Source organism: Cydia pomonella, chromosome 3, assembly GCF_033807575.1.
Source record: "Cydia pomonella isolate Wapato2018A chromosome 3, ilCydPomo1, whole genome shotgun sequence".
Lineage (NCBI taxonomy): Eukaryota > Metazoa > Arthropoda > Insecta > Lepidoptera > Tortricidae > Cydia > Cydia pomonella.
Genome location: NC_084705.1, coordinates 5,117,310 through 5,130,461, shown reverse-complemented (window position 1 = coordinate 5,130,461; position 13,152 = coordinate 5,117,310). Strand labels below are relative to the sequence as shown.

The window sequence follows — 13,152 nt, the reverse complement described above, 5'->3', positions numbered from 1 at the left end:
GATGGTAATGAGTCATGATACAACACTAAGATTATAGAAAAAATCGTCTTCGTATAATATGTCCAACACAGGCTAAATCTCTTGGAGTTTTATATGTAGATGTTCACTTTAACTCTGTTTTTAATGGTAAAGACAGAAAAAAGGTTTGTGAAATAAAAATACTACTTTACTTTTTATTGTAATGTACAGAAAATAAAAAATTGAAATATTTGATTTGATAGGCTGTTAAAAAATATTCGAATATCTTTCGTTTTTTAGATTCAGTTATTATTCTTTTAACAATAAAGACCTATTGAATAGAGCAGCTATATATAACTTAAGATTTCTAATTATATTACTATGGCTTAAGATGTTAGTTATAAAAAAAAAATACTTTAATTTCAAGTTGTTTTAAAAATATTGAAAAAAAATACATGTCATGATTATTATTCACATTTAGGTAAATGTTTAACTTTAAGAAATTACGCATTTAAATTGATTTTTTGTACTTGATTATATTTTAATTTGTAATACGTGTATTGTAACTTAATACATATTTTGAAGCTATTTACTAGAACGTAGATTTTTAACATTTTTGTAGTTTTAGCCTTAAAGGTTTTTCTGTGATATATTACTTTCTTTTCAGTTAATACATTTACTCTTCAATTATTGTACTCGTTTTATTTCATGTTCTAAACAAGTCTTTCGTATCGGTATGTTGTAGTCAAACCCCGAACTTTAGTGTTTATTGTTTCTTTGACTAGTCAATCCTTGTATTACCAAATCATCGTATAAAGGCAAAACCTAGAACGATAGAAGCTAAATCCAAATACTTACAACAATGTGTCTGAAACCCTTAGGCATTCAGGTTTGGTAGATATTGTATATCATGTCTTTAGGAAAAAGAAAACAGGCCAGACCTTACGCAAGATGGGAAGATGAGATAAGGAAAATATCAGTCCAAAACTGGCTACAAACAGCTCAGTCAAAAACAGAATGGTTGTCTTTGGAGGAGGCCTTGACCTGTCAGGGGTTCTTGCAGGAAGAACATTAAAATTAAGTATTAGTCAATTAAGTATAAACTGTTAAAATAAGGCAAGATATAAAAGGCTTTTTTATTTTTATTTTTATTTATTAATTATATATCATGTACCAGTCAGTGTTCGTATTTTAGCTCAATGAAAAATTTAAATTATACATTAAATATATTAAAATTACATTGCTTAAAGCTCCTCCTTTGACCAAAGCTAACCCTCCTCCGTCTTCCAGAATACACCGCAACGTTCAGTACTTCCAGCAGAGGCCGGAAAATCCTCATCATAGACGGCTGCAAGTTCCGCATGAACAGCAACGAGGGTCCGAAGGTCAGGTGGAGGTGTTCCAGCCACGAGCGGCACGGCTGCAGGGCGTTGGTGCATACTATCGGTGACACGATAGTGTATTACAGGAATGAGCATAATACGAACCCGGTAGAATTCTCTGGCTGAAGGTTTTCTGGAAGAGATCGCCTTTTATACTTCTTGCGTCGAATGATGGCCCGTACGACAGTTAATTTTTATATGGAATAGCTGTCAAGTTGAATGTGTGTAGACATTTTTTGTAATGTTTTAGACAGTTTAGTAATTAATTTAAATATAAAAATACTGTAAAAATATGTTTCTACTATTTTTTTTTAAATTAAGGCCAACCAAGAGACTTGAAGGAAATTTAATGTCATATTTAACGACTATCATTCAACTCGATAGGTTTGCTTGGCTTGTTTTCTGCCTCTGTCTAAGATTTATTGTTTTTTTCCTACTATTTCTTTGGTTGAGGTGGGCCCTAAAGTGTATTTTATCTAAGTATCTATCTAGATATTCGGTGTGATTGTTGTTTAAACATGTAAGTTAAAAATACGGTAAATCAATATATTACTACATTTATGTACCTAATATTGAGTTGTTAATAGATATTATTTAGATTTCTTACTTTTATGGGATGTTTATTAACTTTGGTTAAGACTTGATTTTATTTAAAATGACTAGTGGTTTCATTTTATGTTACATTAAGAGGCTTCCATAGGTACTTAGTTACAATATTGTTAAAAAAGTAAGGCTTTAAAGTTTGTTTTATTAAAAAAAAAAAACAAAATTCGCAATGCGATAACGTATTCAGCGCTTCTTCCAAATAGTGTCAATGTCAATGACCGACGAAAACGTGGATCGGCACTTTGCAATGAAGTCAGCTCTGCAGGACTAACCAACTGCGAATAATACTATCAACTCTTATACTTTTGGGTGCCTAGCCAAGATGCCAATCGTCCGCTCCGTGGCGAACGATACGGCAATCTAGCGCTCTTTCATATTAGTGCGACAAAGTTTGTTCGCTACGGAGCTTAAAGGATTGACATCTTGGCTACCTACGCACCCTCCTACGACTATTTAAGACCACACACATAACACACACACATTTAAGATACACTTGTAAGTTATAATTATCTAAGTAGGGACACAGCTATTTGTTAGAATGAGATAATGATATATCTCTCATTCTATAGTATAGCTGTGTCCCTAATTCCCTACTTACGTAAGTTAAAAGTATCTATATAGTGACAGCGTGGCGAATGGGACAGCTGAACGAGGGACTGTGGTGAGGGGTCCGCGGGGAGGGGGTAAAACACTGCTGCGTCGCGTCGCGCCTTCAGTTCACTTGCGGTTTCCTGACATGAAGGACATGTCGAGATTCAGAATAGAAATTTATTATAAAAATGTAATATGTGTTGTGTCAGAATCTGTTAAAATGTGAATAATATTCTTTATTTAGTGAATTATACATGGCTGATTAAACAATAATTATATTTAATATGTATGTATTATATTTTTGTCAATATAAACCGCTTGATAAGTTTGTCATGCTACTAATATTGAGTAATACAATTGAATGTCTGGCTTTGAACATGCAAGGACCTGACTATTTATATTTAGTTCTTACGAATAGTGTAATAAGTTTCATTCAAACAGCTTGGTGACAGATGTCATCTCAAGATACTTTTGCGAGATTTCGTATTTTAAGGGTTATAAATTTTTTTGAGATGGCATCTACCACTAAGCTTTCTGAAAAAAAAATGTTTTAAAACTGCATTCTTCTGAATAAACAATATTTTCAGCTCAAGATGCTTTCTTCTCAGTCAATTCAAGAGGGAGCCAGGTATTAAACTTGAGCGGGGTTAAGTACAGATTACATTACAAAGCTGGCGAGAAGAGGCGCTGGCGATGCACTACACACGCCAAGTATGGGTGTAAATCTACTGCTATTACTGTTAATGACCAGATTGTTTGTGTGTATAATGAACACAAAATGGCTTAATTGGGACTTGAAATGGCGCACCACTCACGAGCCCCGAATTTTTTTCTGAGGAAGTGGGTAGGTTGTGTGGCGTGCTGTGCTATTCGAAATTAATGGGCAGATTGCAGGTTTCGCGAATAGACTCTCTAGAGGAGTGGTATGTTGATCGACTACCTACATAAAATAATACATCTTTTCCTACTCCTCTACTGTTATCTGTCATTTATGCATTCATTAACACGAATATAAGAACATACATAAAAGATTTCAAGAAAAGTCTATATTGTCTATTCCTCATAAAAGCTCTTGTGCTTTTATAAGCTATAATGTTACTGCGATTAATGGCTACCAACCTAACAAAACCAAAACGAATACAGTTTTAAACTAAGTGCATTGCTGCCAACTTATAAAATATTCATTTGGTTGCATAGTAAAAATAATTACTTCATAAGTCAGAAACACGCATGTGACACCAGTAATATAGCAACACCCATAGAGACTACGAAGACCGCTTAGGGTTGCTTGTTAGTCTCCGTAGGCTACGGTGGCCATAATTGAGAAAAAACTGTCCAAAAAATTAATTTAGCAAGTAGCAAGTACCAGGGCCTCATGAGTTACGAGGAGGTGTCGCGGACCGGCCGGCCGCGGCCCGCGGCGGGCCGGGCGCGGAACAAGGTATGCTCGCGCGTCTTGGCTATATACTTTTGCTGTAATTTGTTTACCTAAATTAAGATTTATTTTTGTTGACTCGTAGGAAAAATATTGTATGCAACGTTGTATAAGTAGGTCAAAAAATTCTCGTGGCGTATTCCTTTACAATGTTCGCCTACGCCTTCGGCTCCGGCTCACATTGTAACTCACGCCACTCGCCTTTTTTGACCCTTCTTATACAACTGTTGCATAATAGTACATTACGATACAAGTGCGAAAAATAGGAAATTCGAAACGAGTGGCGATAAATTAAAACACGACCGAAGGGAGTGTTTTAAATCGACACGAGTTGCGAATTACCTATTCGCACATGTATCGTACAACGTTTTACAGTACATATGGTTCTTTAAAGTTTCGACATAGTTACATAATGTGCTACTTTACGCACTAGTGCGGAAAAGTAGCACCATATGTACTGTAAAATACTATTATGTATTAGGTATGACCCTTCCATACTACCTAGGTATATAATTATGATTTCGACTTGGCAAATAATATGTACAACCCAAATGAATCTTTAATAACTCCTGGATAATTTTATGTTTTAAATATTATGAAATGACGTACATCACATGTAAAAATATCGATTACCCGGACAAAGTGACAAAAATATGGACACACGATCTTATTGCCCAATGCCTATATATAATGGTAGAGTATACACATTTTTGGCACTAGTTCGTATCGATAATTTTAGACGTGACTGTATAATGTATACCAAATGTAGATAGTTAAGATTATATTATAAAAATATTAAACGTTGTATGCTGGTTAAATACGGTATGCATTTTTTTCTCTGGTTAAAAAAATATAAAATATTAGTATAAATACTAACATTGCGGTTGTTTGGTTTTTAGCTCCAGAAGCTTTTTACTCAATAAACTCCAGAGGAAGTAGGATTTTGACTGTTAACGGCATCAAATACAGGATGAACTCCAAATCCAACCAACAGAACCAGATCCACTGGAGGTGCACCACCCACGACAAGTATGGATGCAAAGCAATTGTTGTAACGTTTAATGATGAGATCGTTTGTATGAAGAATGCACATATCGAAACATTTTATATGTCATAAAGAGAGTCTCAGAACTTGAGATGTGTAGGGTCTATACCCTATGTTTTGGTATAGGTAGGACCCGGGAATGTCCTTAAACTGCGTCCAAAGAGAGGTATGGACACTGCGAATATCATCTCGCTTTGTGTGGTAGGGCACAGCACAGCGGATATCTTTCCAGATGTAGAACAGAGTCCAACTTGGGAAATACCTCCACCTTACAGAAAATCGCAGCCAAATAACACTAGACCCTACTTGTGTTGTGTTCCTGCCGGTGAGTAAGGAGCGTTTGGGTCGGCAATGAGTATGTAACTACTCTGGAGTTGCAGGCGTACATAGGCTACGGAGACTGCTTATCATCAGGCGGGCCGTACGCTTGTTTGCCACATAAATAGTAAGGCTTTTATCATTCTACTCGTATTTATTAAATAAAATTACTAATATGCGGTCCCTAAGTATAACAGGTAATTCGTTAACTTATTATTATTAGCTAGCAAATTATAACAGTTCAGTTCTATGGGCATATAAATAAGATTGTACCTACTCAATCAATTAATCGACTTGGTTTTACAATCGTTAAACTTTTTTGCAGTAGAAGTGCGATGTGAAAGATCAGGGACAAAATGAAGAATATAATAATTCTTAAGCAACAAGTTCTAATAAAATGTTAATCAGAATATCTTTGTTTCATTATGCCGCCTTCGACACTGAAAACTCAAGCTTTTAGCTTTAACCATAACGAAGTTAGAGGGAGCCTAAAATTACCTTAATGGCTTCGACAAAAGAGTCCTGACTGGACTGGACGTCGATCGATACCCCCCGTCAGGGGGGTATGAGGGGCTGCTTCCGCCTTCGGGCTGCGGCGGCTGTCGCGGGTCAATTGGCCGTCATTTGAGGGACGGTGTGTGTGGCTGGTGTGGGCCAGCTCTTCGCTACTGATCGTTATCCAACCCCACGACCCCTAGCCTGGTTATCACCAGGGCGGATCGGTCGGGGCTATCATTTGAACGGGGCCAGGTTTCGGGGCCGCGGTGAAGGCGACCGGGAGCTTAGCTGGCGTGTGCGGCGTGCTGGTGAGGCTGTGTCCGATGTGTGTTGTGCTTGTTCTGCTACTGGTGGTGTAGGAGGGATCGGGGCAAGTCCCGAGCCCACCTCTCCGAAGGTCTGGTGTTGTGGTGTGGCGTGGCGCGATGTCCCAAAGATGGTTGTAGCTGGCGTTGTCTGCGCGGTCAAACATGACCCGCGCGAGACGCTCGACGAACTTTGAGCGGGCAAAAGAGTCCAGTTAGCAGTTACTAAAAGCTAAGGTTCACTCGTTGAGAGCGTCTCGCCGAGAGTCTCGGCAACACTCCGATCCAATCGGAGAACCGCGAGACGAGACGAGCAAGAGCAAGGTGAGAAGGGACAGTATGTACCCACTCGTTCCGTCTGTCTCGGGGTGTCTCGACAAGTGTGTACAGCCCGATTATACTCAAAAGACGTCATACTCTACGAGTAGTTTTGACATTGGCGAATCCATCATAAATTTGATGGAAGCCATTTTTCAAATGAAGAATAATTTTAATGAAGAATTCTCTGTACTTACTGATATTTTTTTTTTACTTTCAGATCTTTATTTCTCTGTCAACGCCAGAGGCAATCAAATTCTTATATTTAAAGGAATAAAGTACAGGATTGATTACAAGAGAGGCTACAGAACCCGTTGGAGATGTACAACGCATGCCAAATACAGTTGTAAAGCTGCTCTAGTAACAGTCAATGATGAACTTGTGTGTACGAAATATACACATACAGAGTCTGACTAATGTTACAACTATGCTTTAAAATAAAATGTGTCTCGGAGATGGCTTTCATAAGTACTTATGTACAGTAAGCATAAGAGCCGTTTTCTGATGGACATTACTAATAATGTTTTACCTTTGTTTATTCCTAATTCTAATAGTTGATGCACCTCACTTACTAGGAATTAATAACATCTTTTGGGACAGTGTCAAGCATTGCTACATTTACTTCATTTGTACCAAAATTTAACTTATTACGGTAATGTGACAGTTTTGATCTCTTAATGCTTAAAAGTTGTTATTGTACCTTAAGAATACGTATTCTTCAAATAATAGAAGTTTTTTGATCATCATTCTGTTGTATTAGAAGTATCTTCCATATTTATTTTTTCTATTTATAATGACTAGTCGATTATTTTCGTTACAAGTTATTTGACTAACTGTTCTTTAATTTCTTCCAGCTTATTTCTCAGTAAACCCCAGAGGGAACCAGATCCTGACGTTAAACGGTATCAAGTATAGAATACACGCTAGAACTGGTGAGAAGGTTCGCTGGAGGTGCACCACGCATACTAGACTCAAGTGTAAAGCTGTAGTTATTACTATTGGGGATGTCATTGCTCTTGTCAAAGGCGAACATACCACGGGTTATGAGGGAATAGATTGATACTGCAATTGTATTACATTTTATGCTTTCACAGTCTTTTAATCTAAATCTGCATGTTTAATTCCTGAGAAAATGTGGCGTTAATAGCGCCGCTAACATGGACCTGATCTGACGATACAGTCGCAAGGTAGCACGACCGATCGAAAACACCTCGACCGAACAACACAAGCACATTGAAGCTCATCAGAAAGTTCTTGAAGAGTATAACTAGAGACATGTAATGATAGCAGAGGAAATACAGTCAGCGATAAAAGTGTATACTTGTCAAAAATATGTTAAATTTTAAAAATAAAAAATTAAATACAAATAGTACTTTTAAATATTGTAATCACGCTGATCTCCTTTACAGCGTTCGTGATCTTGCATATTTATCTTACGGTCAGTAGAGACAGAGGCAGTAGTAACATCAATGTATTCATTACCTTGTACTCCTGTCTCAGGCGACTACTTAGCATATGTGTTCCTTGCGGTAGTCTGAGGGAAAGTGAACGGCTAGGAGACATAATCAGCTGTTTGACTCGAATAACAATTGCCAAGCGGAGCTGCCTAAGACAAGAATACAAGGTTTCTGCCACTAAACCCCGACAGTAGCATTTTAAGAAACTTTAATATTTACCCTTCTTTTTAGCGTTTTTCTCATTGAACTCCAGAGGTAACCAGATATTGACGTTGAACGGCGTTAAGTACAGAATACACCGTCAGTCTCTCAACAAGGTCCGTTGGAGGTGCACTACACATGCACGTTTGAAATGCAAAGCTTTCGTCATTACTGTTGGCGATGTTGTTGTATATGAGAAGAACGTGCACGCTACTAGTGCCAATGAGTTTTAGCACTGCCATTTATGTGATGTGCGTGCCGTGACCACTGCAGAGGACCATCGAGTGGGCCGACTTCTGACTGAAGGGTGTCGTGTTTTGGAGGTTCCGAGGCAAACTGCTGAATCCGACACAAGAGCAAACGATTTAACGAAGCCACGCCGTTCTGTCGCTAACATAATGTTTAGTTTTAAGTTTATGAAACTTATATGTATGTTAATCTGTAAGGCCTATGTTATCTGAAAGAGGGACGGACAGAAAACCAGTGCAGCGCAGTCATATTGGCTTGGTAGTATATATATGCTGACAGAGGTCTATTCGAACGTGCACTGACATCAAATCGGTATTAGAATAATATCAGAATCATATCAGTTAGCTGTCATTCGCGCGTTCATTTCGTTCAGGCTTGTCCGCACAAGTTGTCGCGCGAGTGAGACGCCCGCGCGAATGACAGCTAACGGATATAATTACAATATCTTTCTAATATCGGTTCGATATCAGTGCACGTACGAATTGGCCTGCAAGTATTTCATATTATATTTAGATTTATTTTGACAAGAATTTAATGGTTTCTATCTATATATAATCAAATGTATTTATCTGAGGTGTGTTAAAAGAGTACCTACTATTTATCTAACTACTGTAATTCTTAGTTATACATAGTTATCATCATTAACTACTATTAATATATTATTATTCTCTAGCATTCTGTGTTTAACTTTCTTCGTGATATGTTTTGATGTGTTTTTGAAGACTGTTACTTGATGGAAGGCAACATATCCCGCGGTCGGTCACTTATCAAAGCCACGTAAAAATTTGTTACTGAGTGATTTTGTATCGTCGTCCACATTGATGGAGAGGACAACATAGCTAGGGCTACATTTATACCTACCTATGGCATTCCATAACCAGGTCATCATCAGGTCATTACCTATAACCATGACCAGTCTTTCAAGAGTAGGTAGTGTAGGTACCGTAATGTGCCTATTGTGCTCCCCAATGGGTAAGTATGCTCAAACTGTTTTTATTTTTATACATGAATAGAATACCACAACCTCGTTTAATTGTTACAACATGATAAAGGTGATGGCCTACTTTGAATTGGCATGATTAATATAAAAAAAACACACTATAAAATAAAATAAAACGATTTTTAGAGCAAATTTTGGAGCAATGTACGGTAACCGATAGAAAAAAAAAATTTTTAGACTTCAAAAAGAAGAAGTTTCTCAATTTGTGTCGACGGGATCTTTGTTATTATTCCACGCTTTTATTTAACATTCCCTATTAGTGTGGGTCGAATCTTCAAAGCTTTTGACCCACTCCCCGTTTTCCGATTGAGCTGAAATTTTGCACACATATGTGAATCGCATGACAAAGCAATATTATGATGACATGAAGCTGATCTGATGATGGAGACCATGGGAACTCTGTGATAAAACAACGCAAACTGATTGTGTTTGGGGCTGTTAGAATTGTTTCGGTGAGTATTAGTTGCCTGTGGAAAGAGTACAGGCAGCGATAAAAGCTTGTACCAAAAATGATTTTTTTGCCAAAACTTATTATTTTTTTACGTTTTTCTGATTTCTCAGAGACAGTTGGACTGATTTGATTTTTGTTTGTTAAAACATGTATGTTTACAGATGGTCTAATTGTCGACATACCATCAGTGTCTGGTTATAGGATCCTGGACAAAATCATCAAATATTATTGGCACCATATACCTATAAGTGATTTGTTTTGGAATTTTTTATATATTCTCGTACTCGTGCATTTCCTCTTGACAAGCTACAGGGAATTGGATTTGCTGACAAAGACCATAGAATAATGATATAACTATTTCTTTTGTGAGGTCTGGTCTTTTTTGTTCAAGGTTATTTCTACTTATAGTCCTATTTCTTAACTCTAGAGATAACGAGATTTTAACGGTAAACAGCATCATGTACAGTATTCATACTAAAACTGGTGGAGGTGCATCTCGCATAAAAGGTTCAAGTGTAAAGCTGTGGTTATTACTATAGGAGATGTTATTAATCTTGTGAATAAATAAATCAATATTATAGGACTTTATTACACAAATTTACTAAGTCCCACAGTAAGCTCAATAAGGCTTGTGTTGAGGGTACTTAGACAACGATATATATAATATGTAAATATTTATAAATACTTAAATACATAGAAAACACCCATGACTCAGGAACAAATATCTTATTTCACATTATTGCCACGATTAGAAAGTTCAATCAGCTGCCGCTTTATCACTTTGAATACCTGCATTCGATTTAGCATCTCTCTAAAACACAAATGTCAAAAGGTGCCTGCAATCCTGCATTACAAAAATTATAATTGTGTTTTTTTAAATTGCTATTTAAGAATATCGCAATACACGGGATTATACTGAGTGACTTTTACTATCGGACCAACCCCGAAATCGCGAAAAAGCACAGCTAATATGTATGAAACAGCCAAGACTTTTTTTGTGATTTCGGGGTTGGTCCCATAGTAAAAGTTGCTCAGTATAAGCCTTAACCTCCCTGGTCACGGGAATGCACATATTTTTGGCCACCTTGTATTTATTGTAATATCTATTATAAGATTTACTTACCATCAAAATCGTCAACACTTGCATGCCACGTACTTACAAGTAGTATAAAATTTTATTTTCTTAGACGGTCTCAACAAGTAACTTTAAATAATCTTCTGTATTTCAGAACCAGCTATTTTCGCATTATCCTGCAACGGTGCGAAGATCCTCATCCACAAAGGTCTCCGGTACCGTCTTAATCACGTTTCTAAGATGACGAACACGGCGCATTGGAGATGTACGACACACGCAAAGGACCATTGCAGGGGGGTAATCGTCACCAGGGGCGATTATATTCTCTGTATCAAGAGGGAGCATATTGGTAAGTAACTTCCTTTCCGAGAGAAGGAGAAAGAGGCAGAGGAGGTGACATTCGGATGACGACTGCAGCACCATTACTGTTATACCGTTACTGTTGCGGCGTTGACGTGGGGGATGTCATTGTATAAGATATCACGAATGACTAATTGAACGTTCGAATCCTTCAATCACATTGATCAACGCAAATTTTCATGGAAAATAACAGTGAGATCGCCCGCATCAACGCGGCAGCAGTAATCTTACAACAGTAATACAACTGATGTTGTCATCCAAAAGTAACTTTTATTAAAATTTCGTGTACTGCAAAGCTAGCAGAAAAAAATGGAAATATTAAGATTAGTGAGATTTAGAAAGTTATCTAGTTTTGTTCAAGTTTTTTTTTTTAAAGGTAAAATGAAAATGTTTACCTTCTCTGTACCGTGTTATTGAGGTACCGATTTTTATTAGATAAGAGTTATCTGGTTTTGTTAAAGTCTAAAGATTATTTTAAAGTAAAGAAATTGTACTTAATATAATTACTGCAAAGCTGTAAATTGAAAAATGTTTAAAGTTGCTGTTTTGCGGATTCCTTGTTGCCGTCAGTATCTGTCAATTTCCTTGATGAAATGAATGACGGAATGAATATCATAATCACGTCAGTGATAAGGCGGCGAACGTCACTCGTTTTATTGAAAGAAATTAACAGAGGGCCTACCGCAAACCACGTTCGACGTGTTGCCTCACTGTCACACTTGTAAATAAATTCGTACTTAAGTGTGACAACGAGGCAACAAGTCGAACGTGGTTCGCGGTAGGCCCTCTGGTATAACGACGGCAACAACAACTTCCCAACAGTAATGCACTGCAGTTAACATCCATACACTACTTTTCTGTACTGTATTAAGAGGCACCTTTTTTTTAAAGATAAGAATTATCTATTTGTGTTGATTGACCAAGTTATTTTTAATGATAATGCACGATAGTTCGAGTTGTTTTAATTTCATGTTTTGTTTTCATTAATTCTTGTGTACAAATAAATCTGGATTATTACAGATATCTTTTATTGTAGTTTCAAGAATGGGTCAAACACATTTCAGGAAGAGATCATTTCTGTGGACAAACGTTAAAAGTTAACGACCCTGGTACATATTATCACGTTTTTCTTATTTATGTCTCACGTACTTAAAAAGAAATTTGCTTTTGATTCTATTGACTTTGCGATATCTACAGCGAAACGTGAAGCATACACAGTAAAATGTGTATGACCCGAACACCAAATCGATAAAAATGAAATATTTATAACATTAAGTAAATTTTTAATATAAAATGTAAGAAACTGTTATTATTTTTAGAAGACTACGATGTTCCATACTTCTCCACGTCTGTCTCCGGAAACCAGACTCTATTGTACGGTGGAATAAAGTACAGAATGCAAAACAAAACAAGCCGCACCGACAAAGTTCGGTGGCGGTGCACCACTCACACCAAGTACGGGTGTAAGGCCATGATCCTTACTATTGGGAATGAGCTAATAGTACTGAAGGATACACACACTACTGAATAAAAATGATAATTGTATTCCCTCTCAAGGTTTTTTAAAGAGACGGTATTCTGTAGAGACAAAACAAGCAGCAAGTTCCAAGCATACTTACATAAGTTATAGATCGTGTCAGTCACGAAACGTGCCTTGACTCGTATTGTCATATTACTAAAGGTTAGAATTGACAAATCTGCGCGTCATCGTGGATGACACGAAGTGAACAGTAACTGCTTATTGTCAGGTGACTGCAAGCTTGTATGTCACCGATATAGGTGTAAAAAGAAAATAAGAGGACAAGGACAGAAGATGCTTTTCGGGTAAAAGACAATCACCTCCTTCATTGATATTTAATTGATCAAAATATTACTACAATTACCTACTTTGTTTTTGGAAAAC

General features: G+C 37.0%; 1 protein-coding gene across 8 annotated transcripts in view; it reads left to right on the top strand.

Annotated features, from left to right (window-relative positions):
• Positions 1-13,152, top strand: part of LOC133515885 (protein tramtrack, beta isoform) — a 526,149-nt gene that overhangs the window by 484,196 nt on the left and 28,801 nt on the right. Inside the window, exons 5-6 of one of the 8 annotated variants that reach the window (XM_061848465.1) lie at positions 11,044-11,238; positions 12,569-12,795. The exons of the other annotated variants lie outside the window; for them this stretch is intronic. Coding sequence (XP_061704449.1) covers positions 11,044-11,238; positions 12,569-12,780 — 407 coding nt within the window. The 3' untranslated portion in view covers positions 12,781-12,795. Of the gene's footprint in view, positions 1-11,043; positions 11,239-12,568; positions 12,796-13,152 lie in introns of those variants that run through there. 8 annotated transcript variants of the gene reach the window in all.